The sequence below is a fragment of the Telopea speciosissima genome, chromosome 1 (assembly GCF_018873765.1).
Source record: "Telopea speciosissima isolate NSW1024214 ecotype Mountain lineage chromosome 1, Tspe_v1, whole genome shotgun sequence".
Taxonomy (NCBI): domain Eukaryota; kingdom Viridiplantae; phylum Streptophyta; class Magnoliopsida; order Proteales; family Proteaceae; genus Telopea; species Telopea speciosissima.
In genome coordinates, this window is record NC_057916.1 from 4,683,865 (window position 1) to 4,709,605 (window position 25,741).

A 25,741-nucleotide genomic window follows, 5' to 3' on the forward strand; every position below is an offset into this window, starting at 1 on the left:
ATTTGTTGTAGGAAACTAGGAATGAGATAAACTTCACAATTATTTTCTTAGTCAAGATGGTTTGTAACTAAGTAAGATTTTATCGTAAGTACATATTCTTAATAGTTGTGATAAGAGAGGGATTATATATAGGACATTTTTTTTTTGAGAACCAGTGAGATATCAATTTTAAATATATAGAAAATGAAAATCTACAAATTTCTTCTAAAATATATGTGTGTGGGAGAGAATTCTCTGAGCCAGCGATACAGGAAGACACTAATGAGGGGTGATGGAACAGTTACGTGAATGGCGGACAGAGGTTTTTTCTCCCCTACTTTCTGCGTTTTCGGGTTTGGATTTAGGAAACCAGACCTTGAAGCCCTTCAATGGTGGGAAAGGGGAAGAAGATGAACCGAGAGAGAGAGAGAGAGAGAGGGAGAGGGAAAGTCTTTTGAATTTTTTCTGCGTTTTTTGGATTTCTAATCGGGTTTCTTGGATCCACTTTCCAAAACGGGTTGAGCTTCATGAGATGGTGCAATCTCCACCATTAGATCTTTTTGTGTCACGTGTCGCATTCTAAAGGTAGAACTGCCAGGAACTGTCAGATTAGAGAATTGGAGAGGATTAGAGCGTGTGGAGAAGGAAGAGAAGGGGTAGATGCGACAGCAAGCAGGGAGAGAGAGAGGATATAGCAGTGGTGGAGACAATGAGATTGCAACATTGGGCATATAGAACGGCTGAGATCCAATGGTACAGTGCAAGTATCCACCTCTCCACTTCGAACTGCACCATTGGAGAATTGGAGAGGATTTAAATCTCACTTTCCTTCCCTTTATTTCACTTGCAACCATCCAAAATGGGGTTCAATCTTATCATTTTTATTTTTTTTTGAGATTTGAAACACTAGCCTTCAGGCTAGACTTCATTATTATGCATAAGCAATCTGTAGTTCTGAACTACCTCCATAATTATGTAGCACCAAAAATTAAGTTTCATACATAAATTGCTGAAATAACATTTCACATCACTAAGAACAGAAAATAAAAAGAAAAAGATTTTCTCATTTCATTCTGTTCTTTTTTTTTTTTGGGGGGGGGGGGGGTGGTCTTCATTATTAGTAGAACGCTAGAACGCCAGAATGCCACATTCATTCAATGCCAATGTTCAACTTCGGCAAGGTATGAGAAAGACACTTCTGTTCCAATGATACATATTACAAAATTCTCTACAATGGGTGGTTTTTCCACATCTGAGTGTTGAACTGTTGATAGTATTACATGTCCTATTTTCTGTCTACTGCACAACCAATAGATGCATATAGTTCTCATATGGGATAACCTTCTCAGTGCTTCAGGAGATTCAATATCAGAGAATTTAGTGAGCACAAAGCATCAATGTCTTTTCTGCAACCTGTACATTTCTTGTGGGCTTCACAACCAAAAATGACCCCCACATCCAACCCATACAGAAGCCTCAAGTAATCATGTTTCTTTTCCGAATGCATGTATTATCTGGTGGGACCTGAATGCCTAACCTCCATATTGTTGTCCTCGTAAATGTTATCCCCTTGATCTAGAGTTGGTTGTTTTAGTCTCTGGAATATTTCATCAAGGGACTCAGAAGAGGAATCATGGGAGATAAGTTTTGTTTCCTGCACCTGGCGTAGAGGAAGGAACTTCTTGGAGCCAATGTTAGATTTAAGATTTTGAAAACCTGTCCTCACTGATTCCCATGTCGAGGCTAATCCAGAAGAGGGTCCACTTGCTGTGTTAACAGAGCGGTTTTGAGAGTTGGCTGCATCAAGCAAAGAGACAGTACCAGAGGCTGTGTTCATCTCCGTTGACGTTGTAGCAGAAACCTGCCCACTTTGTTCTCTTATGGAAGTGTATTTGTTTCCTACTGTTTCTCTGCTCTTGCCATATTTCTGCGTCTCTTCCTTCAAGGGTTTTGATGGACTCCCCTTTCCACCATCCTTGATTAAATTGGTTGTTGCTCTCATTTCAACACCACCTTTGTCCTGGAAATATTTCCAAGTTTAGCAGGAGAAGATCACGCGGGTTTTAATTTTTAAAGCGATAAAACGAAGACTAAAGACAATCTAGAAAGGCTATGGGTTCCTTATACATGTAAATACAAGCATAAGCTAGATCCTGTCATTCTTGATGCATGTGTGGATGGAATCTTGATGCTTCATAGATCCTAGACTCAAAACTGTGGTTCTCTCAAAACATCGAAGTAACAGAAATAAAGGGAAATAACATACTGTGTCATTGGTGCCCGACTCCAGATCCATACTATTATTGTTGAAATTCCGTGCCAATGGGATAACATGCTCACCAACATTACTTCCTTGTTCAAGCCAAGATCGTTCTGAAGAAACAAATTTTTATACCATTCAAGTACCTCTGTATCAATAACATCACTCAAATAAATAAATGAATTAAATATGGTGTGCCAACAAAAACCATGAGGCCAGGATCCACTTACCTTTCTGCAAAATAATTGTTCCCGATGCATCAAATCCATCTGTATCATCTGCCGCATTTTGAAACCTGAATCTCTTCCAGCTCCCAAAAAAATTAATTACCCGGTCAAAGAAATTGCTTGCAACCAACAGAGTGTAAATAACCATAATAACTGGATAGATTTTATTAAATCCTTCCCCAAAGAAAGGAACAGCTTGATCGATATTCCCCATTCTCTGCACATCAATAAAGAATATTGTAACATTCTCAAGAAAAAACTTATCCGAAAGGAGAAAAGAAAAAGAGATGCTACACTCAAGACCTTACAAGATAATATATATCCCAATTATCAAGAACCGAGCATACACTAAAATAAGAGATAACATATAGAACAATAAATATGGATGTTTTTTTCCACCCCTTTGGTGACCAGTGGCTACAGAATGGCAACACCAGTAAACCTCCACAAGGTTCTACTGAAATTTCCAGAATGCTAATGTTAGGTGCTTGACACAACTAGTATTATCCACGAGGAAGGACAATGTGGGAATCCCCAGGCATTGGAAGTCTATGGAATGGTCGGATTGGCTACTTGTCAAATTTCAGGCTCAAATTCAATCATATATCCTCCCCATGTATTGGCATACCTCCCATGCAAATCCATGCACCCTCTCCACAGTCCTGAACTTCTCAATCCTCTATTTTTTCCACTTGGCGAACTACCTTTTGATTAAATCTTGACATGTGAACAAGGGATCTTGGCCTGTCCCACCAAATTAGAGCCCATTCAGCCAGCCATGTGGCACAACTAGGTGTTACCCACCTAATGTATCTGGGTGGCCCAAATAGAAGTTCTACTGAATTTTCTGCAACCTAGTTGCCATAGAAATGAGAAAAGTGAAAAGGAGCATGCAATAGTGAGGACTGCTAACCAAGCAGCTTGTCAAACTCCGTTTGTGTTGAAACTTGACATGTGAGCATGGACCTTGAGGTCTTTACTGTCCATAAAAATTCTGCCTCATCTGACCAGGTATGTTTCCTGGTCTGAGCTCATCCTTACCCTAGATGATGGCGAATTTATTTCTCTCCCTCATGTTTTCCAATTTCTCTCCTTGTTTTAAAGAGAAAGAAAATAGTAGTGATCGTGGTGCATCAACATACATATCCATGTTGGTACATGTCAATGTGACCAGAAAATGTTAAAATGGCAAGTCATTCCCATGCTTGTAATTATATCCTCAATGTTAGAACAGTACTTCTACTGCCATTCAGTAAGCCTAGGAAGCAGACACATTTCAAAGATAAATTTAATCCACAAGAGAATTAACCATATAAGAGGAGATGATTTAGAAGGCTCACCTTTTCAAAGATAGTTTTGTTGCTCCCACCAAGACGAATGAGATTGAGAAAGTTGTAAGAAATTGGAGGCGCATAACGTGCAACCATCCTACCAGTGCAGCAAAGATATTTAATTATTCTCCTTAAAATAGAACACCTATAAGATGAAATCTGTACCTATCCATAAATCCATGACAAGAACTTACGAGCAAATCATAAGCAAGTTCACCGAACTTGTTTGTCTTGGCGTTAGCGAGTAAAACATTAGCATTCCAATTTTGAACAGGGAATAATATGTGCACACACACATATACATCAGGGGCACAAAAGCAATTATCTGTGGAAAACAAAGAACTAATCAAATGGATATAAGCAGAGAAGTTCAAGCCATAAGCATAAAATAGGTCAAAAGCAGAAACTGATGGGAGAAAAGAAGGCCACACTATTATGAGTAAAAAAGATAAACTGTAAGAGACATAACATCATGTAGGAATGGTTGCAATGACATTGTTCATTTGTTCATCTAAAAGGAAAATCATGGTCATAATGCTATGACTTTTGGATTTTCAGTTAAAAAGCAGCATGACTTCAAACAGCCCTATATGACAGGGAGTTGGACCTGAAGCATTGAAATCAAGCCTAGCTTTGACCATTTCTGGATCTATTTGAGACAAGCCTAGGATCTTAAAACTATCCAACATCTCAGTCAAGGCTCCTCCCGTTGTGATTTTTACATCCATAATTTTAAATCCTGACTTGTATAACTAACTTTGACATGAGGAACAGTCCAAACTTTGCACCACTAGAAGGAAATGGATCATTTCTTCCAAGAATACACAATGAATCGACTTTCTGAAAGTCTTTAGTCTTAAAAAAAAAGATAAATTTCCAAGCAAATTCTAGTACAAAGTTATAACTGGTATCCTTAAGTAATGTATTTCCCCAAAATAAATGGACAGGACAAGGGTTTAATTCTTCTCCAGAATATAAACTGAAAATATTCTTGGAGTATTCAATTGTCTAAACATATTTAACTCCCAGCGTTTTTTTTTTTTTTGATTTATTTTTCTGTGAGTACACTTAAATGTGGATTCTAACAAAGAAGCGAACTTCATAAAATTCAACTATATACAACCAAAAGATGAATCTTCACATTGAAGGATTAGAGAGCTCAAGGAATTTTCTGAAATTACCTGTACAAGAACTTGTTGCTTTCCTACTGCATTTATAAGAATGGAGAAAAGAGACAAATCAACTCCACTTGGCAGTATAGTAGCCTCTGCCAAAAGAATTGCAGCTGACATGCACCCAAGTATGATAGCCAAGAGTTTCTTGAGTTGCTTTCTCAGTATACATCTCCAAACCAACTCTGCAAGATCCAACAATGATTTCAAGGATTAATCTTAGTACCCGTTGCAAAATTTTATTTGTTTACAATTGCTCTAATCATTCAGCACCTATGCAAAAACACTTTTTTGGGGTCGGGTTACATTCAAATGATGTGAAATAGTAGCAAAGCAGGTAATGTTTGTTTACCAAGGCACCAAACCAGTGCAATTATTGTTGAAGTGTAATTGAAGTACGAAAGATGCATAACAATTAAGAAAGAGGAAATATTTTACTGAAATGCAATACAAAAAGTTCAAAAAACAACTTGCATTTTAAAATTTCAAGATGTTTTCATAAACAAAAGCCATGGTATCTTGACCAATGACACTTGGCACTCGTGGACGACTCCACCCCCATAATATAGCTGGAGTTCTTTCTCAGTCCCCTCACTCAACCATGCCAAAATATGCTTCCTTGTCACATCCAACAAAAAAAGGGACAAATGGCAGAATTCTATTCACAAATAATAGTTTTCAAGGAATATTTAATGGAGAAACAAATGGAGCCTAAACATAAAATAGAACTTTGATTCCTATATTTATATAACTTTTCATAGAAATCCATTAATATATCCAAAACAATTGTTTTAATAAAAATGAAGCAACCATCTCAAGCATCCACCTTAAGCTGTTCAACAGTTAGAGCCTCAGAGATATCAAGCATCCGCAGACAGCAGTAATTCAATTAAAACATCCCATACAAACCTTTGTCAGAAACAATGCCCAAGGTAACCACAGTATTCAGAAATTGGATAGGTACCTATCACATCAAGGAAGGATCCTATTTTTCCTGTTCGACAAGGTCTGAAGCTTGAAACATATCTCCTGCAAGGATTGCATGTAAATTTGTAAAATGAAGACCATCATATTTGGGCAACTCCATTCTGGAAATGCAATGCATAACATTCATACCACCGGTACTCTACTTTATAAATACACTAAAATTAAAGTGCAACAGGGCCACAGTTCATTTATCCACCCAAGCTGAGATGACCCAATAATGGTAGTAAATATTATATTTTTAATAAAATGCATTATTCTGTGCCAATAAACAACACTAAAATTTTGCATAGCATATATTGCACATGTTATCCCCACAAAGATCGTGTACGTGTGATGTGCATGCACTGTACTTGTAAATGTGCTTGTCGGCGTGTATTTGCATCCTAACAAATTCCCATCCAGAAACCTCTTCCACACCTGTTTTATCTCTTTCGTTTGATTTTGTGTATTAAAGAGACTCATCTGGCTCAAATAAATTTGGCTGGAAATACAGTTATCTTAGTATATTCATTCTACATGAAATATAGAATTTTACAATGATTTAAAGATACCTTTTTGTTTTTTTATTCCATTGATATTAATATATCTAATAATTCAGTTCATTCCCCATGCATCACACCTGTTTGCTGCCAGTTATACAGTACAAAGTCGTACAACAACATCAACTCAGCCTTATCCCAACTAAATGGGGTTGGCTACATCGATCCTTGCCCTCCAATCAGCTATATTCGAGGTCATATTTGATACAGGGCCTAAGCTACGCATGTCTTTCCTCACCACTTCTCCTAGGATCATTTTAGGTCTGCCCCTGACTCTTTTAATTCCTTCAGAATCAAATCAGTCCTCCATACTGGAGCATCCAAAGGCCCCAGTTGAACATGACCGCGCCACCTCAAACAACTTTCTCGTAGCTTATCATGTATCGGAGCAACTCCCAAATCTGCTCTAATATGGTCATTCTTTACTTTATCCTTCCTAGTTTTGCTAAACATCCATATCAACATCCTCATCTCCACTACATTGAGTTTATCTACATGATGCTTCTTAACTGTAGAAAATTCCCCAACATACATCATAGCCAGTCATATGACTATCCTATAAAATTTTCCTTTAAGCTTTAAAGGAATACGTCGATCACACAACACTCCAGACGCACCTCTCCATTTCATCCATCTTATTTTAATTCTGTGAAGCATCATCCTCTAAAAAATCCTAGACAGCTAAAAGAGAATCTTATATTTCTCCTTTACCTTCTTGATCATATTTCTTAATCCATAAATTTTCTATTCGACAAAATATATATATACAGAGAGTTTTAGAAAAGAAAGGCAAAAAAGACCAGGATAAGAACAAACCATCCAGTAGCACTGCGACGCTCATAATTTCTTATAGTATCCTCCAGTTCAAGGGCTTCTGCGACATAAGTCATATACTCGCTGCAAAATGTTAAACATAATCAGATATAATGAAACTGATAAAATGAATAAATAGTGTAAATGTCTTTAAGACAGCAGACTTTTGCACAAAATGACCTTTTTTTTGGGGGGGGGGGGGTGGTTGAACACAAAAATGACCAGTTCAATACAACTTAAGTTTTCCATATTAACAGAAAAACGACTCTACAATATAGTTTCTACAAGACTACAACTTGAAATGTATTGACAGTATGAGATAATATGAAGCAGGAGTACTAAGGGGGATATCACAACTGCAAGGACAATAAACAGTCAACCCTAATAGGCTATAATTTTCTGTACAAGAACTCATCGAAAAGTCATTTGATGTGTTGAAGGCTCTTTCTGAGAGCCTCAACAGCAACCTTTTGACATTTGATGTGTTGAAGGCTCTTTCTGAGAGCCGCAACAGCAACCTTTTGAACTTTCTTGAGATTATAATATTTTGGCCCTCAAAACCATGTCAAAAGTTTTTGATCCAGATTTATCACCAAACTGGGCTTCTTTTATTAGGAATAAGTCTAGGGTTGGGTTACATACATGTTGGGCCTTTGATCCCATGGGTTTCTAATGTAATAGGCTACTTTTATGGGCCTAAAATATGGGTAAATAGGTTGCATACGGGATTAGCTCCCACACTTAGTTTTATTTCCATACTTAGCTTTTTATTTGGTGTTTTAAATTGAACCGGTTCAACCAATGGTTCAATTTAAGTGATTTTATTAGTTTTTCTTTTAGTTGTTTAGTTGGGCTGGATTAGGACTCTATTTTGAGTCTATTTCAGTTTCCTAGTCAGTTTAAGTTAGCTAATAGGTTAGGGATAGGGTTAGGCCATTCCTTTTTGGTGTCTAAGTCTATTTTTGAGTCTTCTATATAAGTTTGTAAGGGAGGCCAGCATTAGATACGAATTTGATTAATAAAATTTAGCTTTATGCTTGCTGCCATTGCTGCTGCTCTTTGTGAGTGTATATCCTTGTGGATCTCAAGGTGGTATAGGGTGGGTGGACTCCTGCGACTCCTTGCATCGTGAAGATCGGGAGGTTCCTTCAAGATATCAAGCTGCTGCCATTGTTTCTGCCATTCAGTAAGTTTGAACCTGCACTTTGTTTTAAAACCTTCTTCTGCCCAGCTATTCCCCTTCCATTAGACCTAATCCACACCCCCCCTCAATCCATCAAACCCTAATCTCCATTAAACCTGCAACTCCTACTCTTTTTTTTTTGGAGACAGGAGGGGTATCCGACTTTAGGTCGACTAAATCCCCCCTGGGCTCGTACATGACCCCCGTACCACGCACGAACCGGGAGCTTTTGGACCCTAGTGAGCCTCAGGCGGGTGGCCCCAAGAAATTATGCAGCGGCGAAGGTTTGATCACGAGACCTCGCTTCCTGAGGCGGAGTCTCATGTCCCCTCCAAGCCAACCTGCAACTCCTACTTTAACTAGGACTCCGTCATAACTACAGATCCGACCATCAATTTCGAACCATACTTCTAGTACACAACCCCCACACCTCTCCCTACACTCAACTTTAAACCCAGTCCATAATCCCCACTATATCCCCTCCATTCCTCCATTCCATTAAAACCAAAAACTTGCAACTCAATTCTGTCCAGAATTGCAGAATTTTAAAACCTTCCCAAATCCAATTATTTTTATCCCATAATAACCCCTAGACTTGCATATTAAAGACCCATTCCCAAATTCATCCTAACCTAGAATTAACCTAAATCTTAGTTTGTCCATTCAACAGCAACCCCATATTGTCATTTCTTAGTATAGTTAAGTAATTTCATAACTTAGTATAGTTAAGTAACTTTAGATGAATGTCTAAGATTAGTTACTCAGGTCTGAAGTCAGGGTTTTAGTAAAGTGCATGCTTGTTTTGATCAGAACTGAAATGAGGCAGATTTCAACTCAATAAAGCTACTCCTGTTTCCTTTCACTTCCCATCCCAAAAAAGAGTCAGGGTCCACAAAAGACAGATAGCAAAAGCAAGAATAAGAGTGGAGAAAAAATAAATACGACCACACAAAGGCAGCCCCAAACAACACCAAAACATTCCCCCCCCCCCCCACCCAGGACTTTCCTCCCCTTCCATCCCAACAGCTCACAAGCAAACATTAATCATCAATGCTCCACGCATCCCGCATCCTCCATCCCCCACCCAAAAAAAAAAAGCTCCCTAGCCATGCACCTCCACCACTAACCATTATCACTAGCACCACATAAACCACTGAGAAGCACTACATAAGAGAGAGAGAGAGAAGCTGAAAATTTTACCCGCCTGACCCGACCCTCGTTTAGAAGGTACAGTAGAAGTTTTATATTGTCTAACCTAAACAAGAGGGTAAGGGTAGCCCATTTACCCACCTAAATAAAAATAATATATGAAAATTCAATATGCGGAGCCTTGTGTACTGGGTACAAAAGTAAAAGTAAAAGTAAGGCAACATGTGAATCCAAAGTGTCAAGTATCGGTATCGATCAGCGTATCAGGAAGACGGTTTTAAGAGATGTCACGGTGACATATTGGACAGACGCAAGGTACACTAAAGATACACACAGAAATGCTTAAGAAACACATGGATATACTTAGAATACTTGCAAAAAATTCTATTTTCAAGCACAATACACCTTAAATAAGCAGTTACTAGGTCCAACCATAGGATGTTAGGTAGTCAGATCCAATATGTGCCACATGGTAGGTCAGTGAGAGCCTAAATTATGCCCCTTGATACCCTGATTACCTGTCAATTTTGAACTCAATTAGAATTGGCCATGTGGAAGTATAAAGCTTAAAAATTTCCTTATATTTAGAAAAACAAATGGATGGTTTAAAAAAAAAAAACAACACAAAGATGCCAATACAACAACAACATAGCCTTATCCCAACTAAAAGGGTTGGCTACATGGATCCTTGCTCTCCAATCAACTGTATTCGAAGTCATACATGATACAAGGCCTAAGCTATGCATGTCTTTCCTCACCACTTCTACTATGGTTACTTTAGGCCTTCCCCTGGCTCTTTTAGTTCCTTCAATCAGGAAGGAATCACTCCTCCATATGGGAGCATCCCAAGGCCTCCGTTGCACATGGCCATGCCACCTCAAACGACCTTCTCGTAGTTTATCATGTATCGAAGCTATCCCAAATCAACAACTCTAATATTGTCATTCCTTAATTTATCCTTCCTAGTTTGCCACACATCTGTCTCAACATCCTCATCTCCGCTACACTTAGTTTATCTATTTGACGCTTCTTAACTACTGAACATTCCGCACTATACATAATAGCCGGTCGTATGACAGTCCGATAAAATTTTCCTTTAAGCTTTAAAGCAATACGCCGATCACATAACACTCTGGACACACCTCTCCACTTCATCCATCCTATTTTAATTCTATAAGCAACATAATTCTCTATATCACCTTTTTTATTTATGATTGAGCCCAGATACCTAAAATAATCACTTTGTGGAATCTCCCTCTTGTCAATTTTGACCACCTTGTTAACTGTCCTAGTTTTAATTACACACTATATGTTATGTCTTTGTTCTACTTATCTTAAAACCTTTTGATTCTGAGGATTATCTCCATAACTCCAACTTGGAGCTAATCCCTGCTTTTGTCTCTGTAAAACCGTGGGATGCTTTATATGTTATGTCTTTGTTCTACTTACCTTAAAACCTTTTAATTCCAAGGTTGATCTCCATAACTTCAACTTGGAGCTAATTCTGCTTTTGTCTCTATTAAATCGTGGGATGCTTAGTGTTGTTGTACCATGATAGGGGAGTCCCTCTATCGTGGGTTCGTGTTGTTATATCCCAACGGTAATGTTTAGGTGTACTTCCTTATCTTTCTTATTTCCTAGGTAATATAGGATACTATGTCTATGTTTCTAGATCAGATTGCTTTGCTATTTCCTTTCCTAATCTGATTAGGCAACTGTGTAATCTGAACTTATATAATGACATGAAGGGGGAAGGCTACATCCATCGGTTGCTAATCTCTTTGGCAATCTCTCTGTTATTCTTCTTTCTGGTAATTGCTGGTTTCTAGATCTGATATTGTAACCTGGTATTAGAACAAAAAGCATACACCAAGGAACCACATCTAGAATGTCTCTGGCTAAATCATCCATGATAAGCGGAAACAAGGGCTTAAGGCAAATCCTTGATTTAACCCAATTGTACTTGGGAATTCACTTGGCCCTATTGGATATTTTGACATTTGATGTGTATCCATAAAACCAAATTTAATGAGAATGTTGATGATGCAAATCATCAACATTCTACTTGGGAATTCACTTGGCTCAATTGCATATTTTGACATTTGATGTGTATACATAAAACCAAATTTAATGAGAATGTTGATGATGCCAAATCAAGTTTTCCTCCGAGTGAATCACAATTCACAAAAGCTGGCCATGTCATAGTCTGGCAGAAGAAAACACTCGAAGTTGTCCACAGCAGCCTGATAGATGAAATCATCAACGTACTCGAGGAACACTAACCTAGGATACATATATATATCTTTTAACATGAAATTACTGCTTTGCCCATCAAATTAACCATGTGCTCATTAAAGAGCAAGAGTGAAATCAATTTCAAATTCAAAACTGAAACAGCACCTCAGCTATTTCAGCATTTCTATTCCATATAATTTCTATTCACTGAAATAAGGTGCAAAAGTCAAACCAAACAATTTCCAAAATAGAAATCACCCCATGAAATTGAAATAGGAATCATACCAAATCAGGCCTTAATTTGCTAACTAATTTGTGCAATACCTTTTGTACCGGTAATACTCTTCACGAGCTCTCCTAAGTTGACGCCTAAGTGCAGCCATTGATTTCTCATCTGTGTCATAATCCATATCATTTTCTCCCAATCTACCCCCTTGGGGTTTAAAGGAGGGGTCTTCTCTAAACTGGAAGCAGGAATTGAAATTAGAAAATTGTATAGAAAGAGAAGAACAACGTTGGAACTCATTATATCAGAACTCTATACAAGGCATACCATCTGAAGCAACATATTATCAATCACATCCATGTAGGGTCTCAAGAGATCACGCTTGGACATCTGATTTGATGTCGCTTGAGCAACCTAATGGAACACAACAGCATCAAATATGTAACGCTAACAAACTAAGCTTGAGCAACTTAATGAACACAACAGCATCAAATATGTAAGGCTAACTAACTAAACCAAGGACAATAAATCAGTTGCAAGATGTTCAACAGTAATATGATTGAACAATGATATCAAATAACCAAGATGAATCTTAATAGCAGAATAATGCAGTACAGTGTAAATTCAGATGAATTCAGAAATTTTGGCGCAAATGAAACAAAATTTAAAACTAAAATGTGAAACTATATTGTTGCCCACGGATGAAATACTATAGCCTGCCATGAATAATATGATCCAGTGTATTAATCTTAAGAATCTATAACACATACTTCACAAGCAGAATGAAGTAAAACACATTTTGACTTGTATACTACAGTGAAATTCTTTGGCTAGCATGCCCTTGAATGATATTCTTAATTGGCATAAGTTATAATGGTAATACCAGGGAATTTTGCTTGTAGGGGACCTTTGTTTGCGATTCACACTTGACTTCACAGAGCTTTTTTGTTATGGGGATGCCTCTCTCCTAGGTTGGAAAGCTTCAGATTTTCAATTATTAATACACTCTTTTGGTTTAGACTGGTAGGAGAAGAGGGGGGGGGGGGGGACCTAAAAACGCTTAGGTGCTCTCTGCTTCCTCAATATAGTTTAATCCAAAATGAAAGTGAGAGGGCCGGTTGTTTCTTGGCGCAATTTGGTGTGGTTCTCTTCATATCTCCCACCACAGCCTCACGGTATGGAGGGTCTTCAGATATTGTCTGCCAATTCAGTCCTTCCTTACTATTAAGCACATCTCTGTTCCTCCTTCCTGCATCCTTTTCTCGAATGCCTGTGAGAATGTTGACCATATCTTTTTCAACTGCCCGTTCTCATCCAGGATTTGGTCTTGGCTCCTTGCTCGTTGCTGGCTGGTTAGGAGGCGAATCTTGCTTTTTCGGCGTGAATGGATCTGGGTGGACATGACTTTTGGGGGCTCCACAGTTTGTGACTCGTGTGAGTAAACTTGCTTTTGGCACTGCTATTCATCATATTTGGTTAGAGCAAAACATCAAAAGATGGACCCTCAACTCTAGATTTTTCCAGCAGATTTGGGATTCCATCTCCTTTGACATCACAAGTAAATTGTCTGCGGAACCCTTTATATGTGTAGATTCTCCGATAAACAGACATATTGCAACGTCTTGGAATCTCCCCCACTCTTTCTAATTGTGGGTGTGATATTGTTTTGATTTGTTTTTCCTTGTATATTCTTTCCCTTCAGGGCCTTTGTTCTCCTTTCTCCTGGGTAATGAATTTTTATTAACCCAAAAAAAAGTGAACCAGTCAAGGGAAATAAAAACAGAGAATAAATCAGGAGTCAGAATGAAAGAAATATGGGATGATTCACTCGTAACTCCTCTCCCCCCCCCCCCTCCCCACCCCCAAAACCCCCCAAAAAAAAAATTTAAGGGATCATCAAAATGGAAACGTTAGGTATCAAAGAAATTACATTGAAGTTCAAAAACACAGCCTAGGGAGATGAAAATTCAAGTTCTACTCGTGAGATCAACAATGAAGTCAATAAAAAGAAGGCACCAGCTCAAACAGTTTAAAGTCGAATGCCTAAGCACAAGCTTAATTTGATTTCTTTCAGGTGAAACTTAAATTAATGCCAGAGAGTAGATGCTTAATTAAAGTAATATAAAGAAATTTTGATGTATAGCATAAAACATAAAAAATAATTGAATGAAAGGATGAATCTTAAACAATGAACAACTCGACAGTAGCACCAATAAAATGCAAAATAATTAAAACACAGAAAAAAAAATTTCAACGTCTCCATAATCAGATAAACAAATGAAATAACATACATAATATACACACACACACACACACACACACAAAAAAGCCGAAAATACTTACAACAATAGCATTTGAAAATTCTTGATGTGCATCATCAAGCTTCACAGCCATTTTAGCAACCCTATGGGATAGAACCTTCTGGCGAGTTGTCCAATCGGCATTTCTCCAAGTGCTTTTTGGAATTTCACTCAAACTAAAGCCAAGAAGAAATGCACCAGTAACAAGCCCAAAAGTATTTGAGCAAGCCATGGCTAAACCAACAACATCTCCACCCCTGTTGATATTGAAAGAAACCAATGATATGGAAGCTAACTAGCTTTAAACAAAATAAGCAAAATGGTGGGGAAAGTAAAATAACAATGAAAGAACAACAATCGATCCCAGCATTCATGGTAGACCATAGACATGTTCAAGATGTACAGATAAACTTCATTGCTTCTACTTCCAGCAGTTTTCCGTTCAGGGACTACCATGCTGAAGGATCTCCTCTCTCTGGCCTAGTTTCAAATTACTAGCAAAAGACTCAACTGATGCATTATTGTTAGGATAATGACTCACCCTATCATCTGCTTCTACAATGGCTTAATTTAAGCACCCTTCATGCCTCTAATGATTTTGAATTCTTTATATTACCCCCCATCCTTTCGAAAGAAATTTCTAGATTTTATAACATGAAAGGATTGGTTATATTAAATGATGTTTACAAAAACATCATATCATTAAATGCTTTCCCTTGTTTTGACTTATTCGAAACCATTACATCCAATTCCAACTTTGTAAGAAACTTTTCATAGGGTTTATCAGAATGGCTTACTTGGACTCCAAAGCAAACACGCCTTGGGGTTCATCTACCACTTCTATTGTGCAAGATTTTTCTTGCCATTATTGGTCATTGAAGATGACCAGCAAATACATCATATACATGAGAACCAAATTTCCCAAGTTTGAATTGAAGAGAACTTGTTGGGAGTTGGAACAAAAGGTCATTTACTGGTCCAAATCCAATAAACCATGACAGTTAGTAGAATCTGTTTAAGTAGGATATCACTGCGTGTTGGCTAGTCTGGTCTTCGTTCTTTTATTTTTAAATCTCTTATTTAAAGGCCCATCTACCATAAAGGGTGGGCCTTGGTGCAACGGTAAGGTTGCTCCATTGTGACCAAGTGTGGTCACGGGTTCAAGTCTGGAAACAGCCTCTCTGCAAAAGCAGGAGTAAGGCTGTGTACATTATGAACCTCCCCAAACCCCGCAGTGGTGGGAGCCTCGTGCACCGGATACGGCCTTATTTAGGGATCAAATGCATTTTGAGATTCGATAAGATTGATCCAGGGGTCAAATGCATTCTGAAGCTGCGCCTGTCCCAGTCATCGAGGCACCTCAGGCTCTCGCGCTGCAACCCCTGCAGTTGCCAGATCCCTCGATTATTGAGCAGGTTGACAATTTAGCTGTTCAGGAGCTAGAATCTTTCGCTAACGAAGATCTGCCTGCTCTGCCTCCCTGCATCTGCGCAAGCTCAGCGATGACACATCTGCACCAGGCCACAGTCTTTCCCTCTGAGCTTGGAAGAGCCGCTGACTCTTCACCTACCCCCCCGAGACGTTTTGCAGCTCCCTTGTTGAGATTGGCCATGTCGCCGCTGACGCAGTTGAACCCCTGCTGCAGGCCTGCCCCCCTTGCCATTCTCTCGCCTTAACCTCTTCCTCTGCGAAGTCCCAGACTGCTCCAGCCCCTCTTTTGAACACCCCCCTCCTTTTGTCCAACTCCATTCGAACCTCTAACCACGCTCTTCCCCTTTTACACTCCACGTCACCCTCCTTTTTACCACCATTACCCCCTTTGCTTCCTACCCCCTACACGTCACCCCTTTCTTTTGTTCCTTTCGGGCCCACTCCCTTAGCCTTTATCCCCCCTTCTCCTTCTCAGCCCACCATTGAGGCCCATTACCCCCCACTTCTCTCTCGGCCCAGCAACCCTGATCTCTCCTCAGCCCGTTACTCTACCCAACCCACTCCTTCTCTTGACCTCTTACCCCCAGCCCAAACCCAGTCTTTCTTTACCTATAACTTGCCCATTTGCCCGCCCCCTGCCTACCTCTACCATAAACTTTTCCCCAACCCCCCTTCCCAATCCCTTACCAGGTCCATCTCCTTCCCCTCCCTCTCGGACTCCCCCCCCTCCCCCCCTTACCCCCCGGTTTCATCTCCCCTCCCCCCCTGCAGGCCTCTCCTTCGTTGCCCATCTCTTGTCTTCTCTCGCCGTCGTTATCGCAGCACCCCTCCGGTGCGCACCCTGCCATTCCCCTCTTAGTTCTCATGTCTGCTGGATTCCTTTGGAATGTCAGGGGTCTTAATTCCCTAGCTAAACATCAGGATATCAGGCCTCTTATCAATTCCACCCATTCTTCTTTTTGTGCCCTTCTTGAAACTCATGTCCAACAACATAATGCTTCCCGTTTAGCTGCCTCTATTGCCCCTTCCTGGTCCCTTCTTTCCAACTACAATCATTCCCCTCTTGGTAGGATTTGGTTCCTTTGGGACCCTTCCAAAATCACCACCTCTCTCCTCCATTCCTCTTCCCAATTCCTCCATCTCAGCCTTTCCATCCCCAATTCCCCTTCCATTTTCCTTATGACGGTTGTCTATGCCAATAACCTTGCTGCTGACCGTTTGTCTCTTTGGCATGACCTCTCCCTCCTCAAGCCTTCCTTGGATTCCGTCCCTTGGGGTTTAGATGGAGATTTCAATGTCGTCCGTTCCCAAGATGAGAAACTTGGAGGCAGAGCGATCGACTCTCCCTCCGATCTTGGCCTTGATGACCTTCGGTGGACTGGCTCCCCCCTCACCTGGAACAACCGCCGCTCTGGCCCTGACCGCATCGCCTGCAAGCTTGATCACTTCATTTCTAATGAGGCTTGGCTCTCCTCCTTTCCCCACTCTCTTGCCAATTTCCTTCTTCAAGGCTTGTCTAATCACTGCCCCTGCCACATCCAAATCCATTCCTACTCTTCTTTTGGTCCCAAGCCTTTCAAATTTTTTGACATGTGGACTTCATACCATCTTTTCCTCCCCACCGTCCTAAAGGCTTGGCACACCCCGGTCTCCTCTCCTTCCCTCCCCCTCATTGCTCTTTCCAGGAAGCTTCGCAATACCAAAGCTGCCCTGAAAAGGTGGAATCTCTCCACCTTTGGTAACATCAACTCCAAGCTCTCCTCTTGTAAATCCAATCTCTCTTCCATCCAGCTCAGACTTCAATCTGACCCTCTCAACCCTTCTCTTGCCCCTGAGGAAAAAACCCTCTCTGAGGAATTGCATTCCCTTTCCTCCCTTGTCTTTCTTCGCCATAAAGCCCGCATCAAGTGGCTTGAGCTTGGAGACTCTAACTCTGCCTATTTCCACACATCTTTGAAAGCTCGCCTCAATTCTAACTCCATCACTCCTCTGATGGCTCCCACCTCACATCGGTCCATGACATCAAATCTGCCTCCATCTCTTTCTTCACCAATCTTTTCAATCCCCCCCTTTCTCTACCCCCTCGATTCCCCCGAATCTAATAAATAAGTTCCTCCCCCCCCCCCGGGCCGCAGACTCCCTCATTAGTATTCCCTCGGATGATGAGATCTCCAAGGCTATCCGCTCCCATAAGTCCAACAAAGCTCCTGGCCCTGATGGCTTCAGTATGGGTTTCTTCCTCAGTTACTGGGATTCCATCAGGGGTGACCTCTTTAAAGCCATCAGCAGCTTCTTCTACAAGCCCAGCCAGCTGGCCCAGGTTAATCAGACTTTCATCTGTCTCATCCCCAAAAAAGAGGGAGCCACCTCTCTCTCGGATTTCAGGCCCATTTCCCTCTGCAACCTCATTTACAAATTCATTGCCAAAATCCTTGCCAACAGAATCAAGGTTGTGATCCCCACTCTTGTTAGCCCGAACCAATCCGCCTTCTTTTCTGGTCGTAGCATTATAGACAACATCATCCTATGCTCCGAGATCGTGAGGGGTTTTGACCGCAAATCTCATTCTCCGGTCGCCCTCATGAAGATTGACCTCCATAAAGCTATTGACTCCCTTCGTTGGGACTTCATCTGTGGAGTGCTCTCCCAAATGGGCTTCCCCCCTGCCTTTGTCTGTTGGATTCATGCTTGTATCTCTTCCCCCTCCTTCTCTGTTCTTGTCAATGGTTCCCCTACTGGCTTCTTCCATTCCAAAGTGGGTATCCGTCAAGGCTGTCCCCTTTCCCCCTTCCTCTTCTCTATCGCCTTGGAAGTCCTTTCCCGCAGCCTCCAATCCAAAATGGATCTCCATCTCATCTCTCCCATCCCTAAATGCAAGCATATCAACCTCACCCATCTCGCTTTTGCTGATGATCTGATGATCTTCTCCAAAGCTTCTCTGCTATCATGGATTCCCTTCACCTATTTGAATCCCTCTCTGGTCTCCGCATCAATCTCCTCAAATCCAAAATCTTTCTCTCTGGTATTCCCGATCTGGATAGAGACTCCCTCCTTCACCTGACCGGCTTCACCTTAGGCTCCCTCCCAGTTAAGTACCTTGGTCTCCCCCTCATTCCGGCCTGGCTCTCTAAGCACCATTGCATTCCTATGCTGGACAACATCCGCAAGCGTCTCTAGCTATGGAAAAGCAAACTCCTTTCCTATGCCGGCCGCCTCGTTTGTATTCACTCCGTCCTCCAAGCCACGTACATCTACTGGTGTGGGATCTTTGCCTTACCTAAAGCTACGTCTCAAGAGATGGAGCACCTCTTCTGCGCCTTCCTCTGGAAAGGGGCCGAAACCTCCAGGTTTCTCCACCCTGTCTCTTGAAAGTCCATCTGCCTTCCCAAATCTAAGGGAGGCCTTGGGATTCGTCGTATCAAAGATTCCAATACCGCTGGCATCCTCAAGTTGATCTGGAAAATCTCCTCCCGCCAGGATTCCATCTGGGTCAACTGGGTCTACTCTCATCTTCTCAAGTCCGACTCCTTATGGACTGCCTCCATCCCCTCCGATGCCTCCTGGATTTGGAGAAAGATCCTTGCCCTCCGCCCCCTGGCCCTTCGTAGAATCTCTTCCTCTATTGCCCGAGGCTCCTCTACCTCCCTCTGGCTTGACCCTTGGCACCCCTTTGGTATCCTCTTCTGCGTCCTCGGCCCCAGGTCCATCTATTCCTCTGGTTTCCCAAAAAATGCCCCCCTTTCCATTCTCATCTCCTCTGGGTCCTGGTCCCCCCCTTGCTCAACCCCTCTATTGTTGATCAGATTTGGCCTGCTCTCCCCCTCCCCCCCTCCCCCAATGATGACAAACTTTTGTGGTTGCCCTCTCCCAATGGCCTCTTCACCTCCTCCTCTGCTTGGAACTTTGTCCGCCTCTCCGCCCCCTCGGTCCCCTGGCACAACCTTGTCGGTTCAAAGGACACATTCCCCGCCATAGCCTTACCTCCTGGAGAACCCTCCACCTTTGCCTCCCAACCCAAGCCTTCCTTAACCACCGCCACATCCATGTTTCCCCTACCTGCTCCCTTTGTTGGAATGGTCTTGAGGACATCCCCCACCACTTATTTGACTGCCCTTTCACCGCTATTATCTGGAAAAAAGCCCTTTCATCCATTTGGCACCGTTGTAGGAGACCCCTGCCCTTTGACAGAGAATGGCCCTGGGTGGCTAAGTCCTTCGCAGGGACCTCGATCTGTGACACCATCGGCAAACTGATCTTTGGAGCTGCTTTACACCACATCTGAATGGAGCGTAACATTAGGAGATGGACTTCCAACTCTCCATCCTTCGATCTGATTTGGAAAGCCATCTCCTTTGATGTCTCTTCCAAGCTCAGCCATATCCCTCTTCACGCTATCAGAGACACCCCTAAGAACGGGCACATTGCAGTCTTTTGGGGTCTTGATCTGGACTCTCTTTTTATTTCCACCTCTGCGTAGGTCGGCTATTGTTTCTCCCCCCCCCCTTTTCCCTTGTATATTCTTTTCTCCCTTTCTCCCTGCCCCCCCCTGGGGTAAGGTAATACATTTTATTCACCCAAAAAAAAGATTGATCCAGGTCGATTTGAGCCTCTTTCTTTTGTAACTAGGTAATTTAAATGAGAAACGACCAAACATGGACCACCAATGTTTTCTGAGGCCGTGCCAGGCTGGTTGAACTGTTGACTTAGCACCCAACCCTCAAAATAAGTCTATGACCTAATTTAACTGACCTCCCAAGCCAGACAAGTGTACCATTAATTGACTGGAGGTTATCCGTTTCTTCAACTTGCTGTGATTAACAGGAAGCTACTAATCTTGGCTATAACTTACAAGTTAACTTGCTGTGATTCAAACTTACCTGCTCTGTCATTCTCTCACTTTCTTCCTCTGAATCCATTTATTCCCAGTGCTGTGATTCAAACTTACCTGCTCTGTCCTCGTATTGTGGGGGTGCGGCTATACATGGTAAGAACTTCCTTCGCCGGTTACCCCTGCCCTTGCAGCGGTAAGATTTTTCTGACTCAATCTTATTTTGGGAACCCCGGTAAACTCTCTTTCTTACATACTTTGTTTATTCGTATCTAGCTGTTCCTTGTGCAACATGTAAGGAGTCTTGAGATTTTATTCCTACACTACACTCCCACCACTTAGCTTTGCCTATTTCCACTTGAAGTTGTTTGGCCCGCCATATCATTTGCACATGTTGTACTACCTGCTCCTCTTATTGACACTAATCTGAACCTACTTGTATACTCTTATCATCATTGTTTGTTTAGTTTTAAACACTGCTTTTCCATGTCTGCATTGCTTGCCATTACTTGCTTGAATATGCACCTTGTTTTACATATTGAGACTGTCTTTAATGCATCAAGTGTATCCTCTCCTTTCTATCCCCATTTTACATATCGAGAGTGTTTTTTGCATATTCTTTTCTAATATATATATATTCCTATAGCAGAGCGTCAGGTTGGCAGCCGGCACTTTAATATACCCTGCCAATCACCTTTTGCATGGATCCTTTTGTGTTATGATCTCTTTTCTCTTGTTCTCATGTCTTTCCGTCCTCATTTACTAGGGCGTCCCCCGTAAGCGATACCGACATCCGAATGCGGTGATAAAGTAGACAAGGGCGTGTGAGAGGAATTGTTTTCAGCCCAGAAGTGTAGGATTAGATTTGCTTCTTGGAACATTGGATCCTTAGCGGGTAAGAGACTAAGAGCATGGAGTTGGTAGATGTTATGAGGAGACGAAGGATAAATACCGCATGTATCCATGAGACTAGATGGAAGGGTAACGAAGCTAAGGTGTTGGATGACTTCAAACTTTGGTATGCAGAAGATCATAGTAATAGAAGTGGAGTAGGCATAATTTTGGACAAAGATCTAAAGAATGATGTAGTTGATGTCAAAAGACTGGGAGACAGGATTATATCCATCAAACTAGTATTGGAGAAAGAGGTTGTTAATATTGTCTGCGCTTATGCACCCCAAGTAGGATTGGATGTAAGTGGTAAGCGCCAATTTTGGGAACATGGATGAGTTAATGCAGGGTTTTGGCCACGATGAATCGATTATTATTGGAGGTGACCTGAATGGACACAGTGACCGTAGAGGATATGAGGGAGTCCATAGCGGTTACAAGATTAGGGAGAGGAACGAGGAGGGGAGCTCAATCCTAGACTTTGCGGAGGCCTATGATCTTTACATTGTGAACACTTTCTTCGAAAAAAGGAAGTCCAAGGTAGTGCACCTGCATCAGGAAGTGTTAAGTTGTATTAATACATACATTGGAGGGAGACTGCAATCAAGAAGTGTTAAGTTGTGTACCACGATAGGGGGAGTGTCCCTATTGTGGACTAAGTAGTTGCTTTTGTTTTGTTATTTCTTTCCTTATTTGGGTTGTTTCCCAATTGTAGTTAGACTAAGATTGTCTTTTCTCTTTCCTATTCCATCTATGATCGTAACTATTTTGGTTCTATTAATACATACATTGGAGGGAGCCTGCAATCTATCTGTTGCCTCTATCCTTGAGCAGTCTCCTCTCCTTTCTTCTTTCTCTCTTCTACTTGCAGGTACTGGTTCCAGGTTCTGGGTTTGTTACAGGCTTACAGCCCCAATGGGACATATAGGCAAGCCCAATTTCATTGGCCACCCCCATTGGAGGGATATACCAGACATCCTTAGATGCCATAATTTAGGTAATGTTTCAATCCCATAGGAGTGTGTGACTATCAAATAATGGGCCTATATCACAGGGATGAGATTTAATTCCATCGTAGACTCGTAGATTGTAATTGTTTTGCAATTGAGGAGGAATAAGCATTCACTCGAATGTATCAGATCGGTTACCAATCTTCTTACATCTATTGGTCTGGCATCTTCGGTCTCCCTAAAGCTACCATCAAGGCTATGGAAACCCTCTTCTGCGCCTTCCTTTGGAAAGGGAAAGAAACCTCCAAATTCCTCCACCCCATCAGCTGGAAAACCATCTGCCTTCCCAAATCTGAAGGAGGGCTTGGTATCCGAGGTATCCGCGACTCCAACACTGCGGGTATTCTGAAGCTCATTTGGAAGGTCTCTTCCAAACAGGACTCCATTTGGGTTAAATGGGTTTACTCCCATCTTCGCAAATTTGGGCCCATATGGACTGTCCCCACCCCCTCGGACTGTTCTTGGATCTGGCGCAAGATTCTATCCCTCCGCCCCTTAGCTCTCAGCGCTATTTCTTCCTCTATCGCTGACGGCTCCTCCATCTCCCTTTGGCTCGACCCCTGGCACCCCATGGGAGTCCTCTACAATTCTTTTAGGGCTCGATCTATCTACTCTTCTGGCATCCCCAAGTCTGCCCTCCTCTCTTCCATTATCTCTCTTGGTTCTTGGTTCTTGGTTCTTGGTCCCCCCCTCTCCCTTTCCCCCATCCTCTCCCAGATCTGGCATTCCCTCCCCCTCCTCGCCTCTCGCGGACAAGGTCATTTGGCTCCCATCAACGAATGGCCTTTTTAGCTTTAGATCTGCCTAGAACCTTGTTCGGCCCCACGCCCCGACTGCTATTTGGCATAAGCTTGTCTGGTTCAAAGGCCACAACCCTCGTCATAGCTTCCTTGCCTGGAGAGCCCTTAACCTTTGCCTCCCGACCCAAGCTTTCCTCCTGCACCGGAGAATCCATGTCCCTCCTTCTTGCATCTTTTGTTGGAATGGTTCCGAAGACATTGGCCACCTTTTCTTTGATTGCCCCTTCACCTCTACCATCTGGAAAAAATTCCTCTCATCCATCTGGCCTCGCAGGAGAACCCCCTTCCCCTTCGCCAGAGAGTGGCTCTGGCTGGTCATGACTTTCTCCAGAAACTCTATCTGTGCCACCATAGGCAAACTTGTGTTTGATGCTGCCCTTTATCACATCTGGATGGAGAGGAACTTCAGGAGATGGACCTCCAAATCTAGATCCTTTAACCTGATTTGGAAAGCCATCTTTGCGGATGTTTCCTCTAAAATCCAGTTTCTTCCTCACAAGAGGCTCTTAGACTCCCCTAGGAACAGGCACATTGTTGATTTCTGGGGTTTAGATAGTGCTCTTTTGGAGTCCCCTTCCCACCCTTGGTTGGGTTTGGGGCTTTCTCTTTCCCCTCCCCCCCCCCCTTCTCCCCCTTTGTATATCCCCCCCTCTTTTTTTCCCTGCCCCCTCTGGGCTTTGGTAATATATTTTTTATTAACCAAAAAAAAAAAAATACAGAGATGCTTTTCTTCAGGAAATAGAAGCCATCTAAAGATACTACATTAGGGAGAACCTAGCAATTACATCATGACCTCCCCACCCCCAAAAAAAAAAAAAATTAAGAGGGGGGGGGGAAAAGAAATCCCCATACTTTCTATACATCAATAGAAGTCCCTCTTAATACCATTTCTTCACTTCTTTTCCTTTTCTTTTCCCACGTTTCTGTGCTGTCATTCATCCAGCTTGACCTAAGACTTCTATATCTTGCTCTTTTCCTCTAATATTTTTTTCATCATCCATCAAAAGTTCATCATATATCTATCATCACTGAATAATATTTACATATCATTAATGAAAGTTGCATGATGATTGGACTTGATGTTTACTATGAATTATTTTTCCTTTACAATGTATAGTTATATGCTCCAGGCTGACTGGGGTCTACCATTGTAATGCTTTCCACCATTAACAATTTTTTCCATTCTAAGTTACACAAATAATGAACATAAGAGATGCAGAACCTTTTCTATTAAAAAAATAATGAAATGTAGATCATTGAATCAAGAGACTAAGCCAAGCTAGCATTCAAAAAAAGAAGGATAGGGTAAGAAACAAACCAACCTGTGCATAATAATGAATAGAATAAGTCCGAAAAGGCCAATAGATCCCACAATCAAATAGAAGACTAGGTTTCCCTGTACGCTAGTCTTCAATCTTTCTTTTACAGTGAAGTCCCCAGCATCTTCATAACCCTGAATAGTGGGCACCACAGCCCTGCTTAGAGAAATAACGTATAATAGCAAATATGAGGATATTTGTACTATTGACTGTATAATATACCGTAAAATGTTTGTATTATTTTACTACATAATCATTAGATGTATATTAAAATGCAAAGCCATACACCAACTTATGCAAGAAAAGAAACAATAAGGAAGCATGGCATAGGACATGCTAGAGCCCATGGTTGTATTTGGTTGGGGTTGAGGGGTAGGTCCTTCTGAGGAGGCCCGGCTGTGGTGTTTTTGTAATTCTATGTAGTCTATATCACCATGTACTACTCTGTGCTACTATATGCTTCTACCGTTCTTCAATAAAATTTGTTGTTAATTCCCCCCCCCCCCCAAAAAAAAAACAAAGGCACAGGACATAAAATAATGCGTAATTGGAATTAAGAGTTAACAAGTGGTACTTGGAATTCCTCTATAAACAAATGAACAAAATGGATGACATAAAATAAAGATAAGACCACAATTAACTTTAAAAAAATCAGTTATTAACTCAAACCTAGTTCCATGTATAATTTTCTGATGATGGAGACATGAAAGAATAATGAAAGACCCTAAAACTACAATTCAACAGGAGGAAGAAGAACTGCAAATCTAAGCAAGGCCAAACAAGTTGTCACAGAATAAAGCCATATTAAAAGAGCAGCCTGGCAGTTTTTGAAAAATTAAGTCAATAAGAAACACCCAATTTTAGTTGAATTGCCTTATACCCATGTGAGGGAAACACAGGTGTGGGTAATCTCAAAAATGCCCAAGCCTCTTGCAATCTAATGTCTAATTTGATTCATTATGTTGGTCTACATGAGAGAAAAGTATGATTCTGAAAATTGAACAATTCAACTGCAAATCTAAGCAAGGCCAAACAAGTTGTCACAGAATAAAGCCATATTA

The 25,741-nt window shown here is 41.4% G+C and overlaps 1 protein-coding gene across 4 annotated transcripts in view; it reads right to left on the reverse strand.

The window, feature by feature from the left end:
• Nucleotides 1-1,113: 1,113 nt before the first annotated feature.
• LOC122642773 (LMBR1 domain-containing protein 2 homolog) overlaps nt 1,114-25,741 on the reverse strand; it is a 40,234-nt gene continuing 15,606 nt past the window's right edge. Inside the window, exons 3-15 of one of the 4 annotated variants that reach the window (XM_043836354.1) lie at nt 24,684-24,836; nt 16,390-16,395; nt 14,445-14,658; nt 12,429-12,515; nt 12,200-12,339; nt 7,312-7,392; nt 5,934-5,998; nt 4,979-5,154; nt 3,992-4,122; nt 3,807-3,894; nt 2,470-2,683; nt 2,246-2,352; nt 1,114-1,999 (exon numbers count right to left, since the gene is read on the reverse strand). In XM_043836354.1, coding sequence (XP_043692289.1) covers nt 1,490-1,999; nt 2,246-2,352; nt 2,470-2,683; nt 3,807-3,894; nt 3,992-4,122; nt 4,979-5,154; nt 5,934-5,998; nt 7,312-7,392; nt 12,200-12,339; nt 12,429-12,515; nt 14,445-14,658; nt 16,390-16,395; nt 24,684-24,836 — 1,972 coding nt within the window. In that variant the 3' untranslated portion in view covers nt 1,114-1,489. Of the gene's footprint in view, nt 2,000-2,245; nt 2,353-2,469; nt 2,684-3,806; nt 3,895-3,991; nt 4,123-4,978; nt 5,155-5,933; nt 5,999-7,311; nt 7,393-12,199; nt 12,340-12,428; nt 12,516-14,444; nt 14,659-16,389; nt 16,396-24,679; nt 24,837-25,741 lie in introns of all 4 variants that reach the window. The other 3 variants (XM_043836372.1, XM_043836362.1, XM_043836380.1) reach the window with 3 other exon arrangements.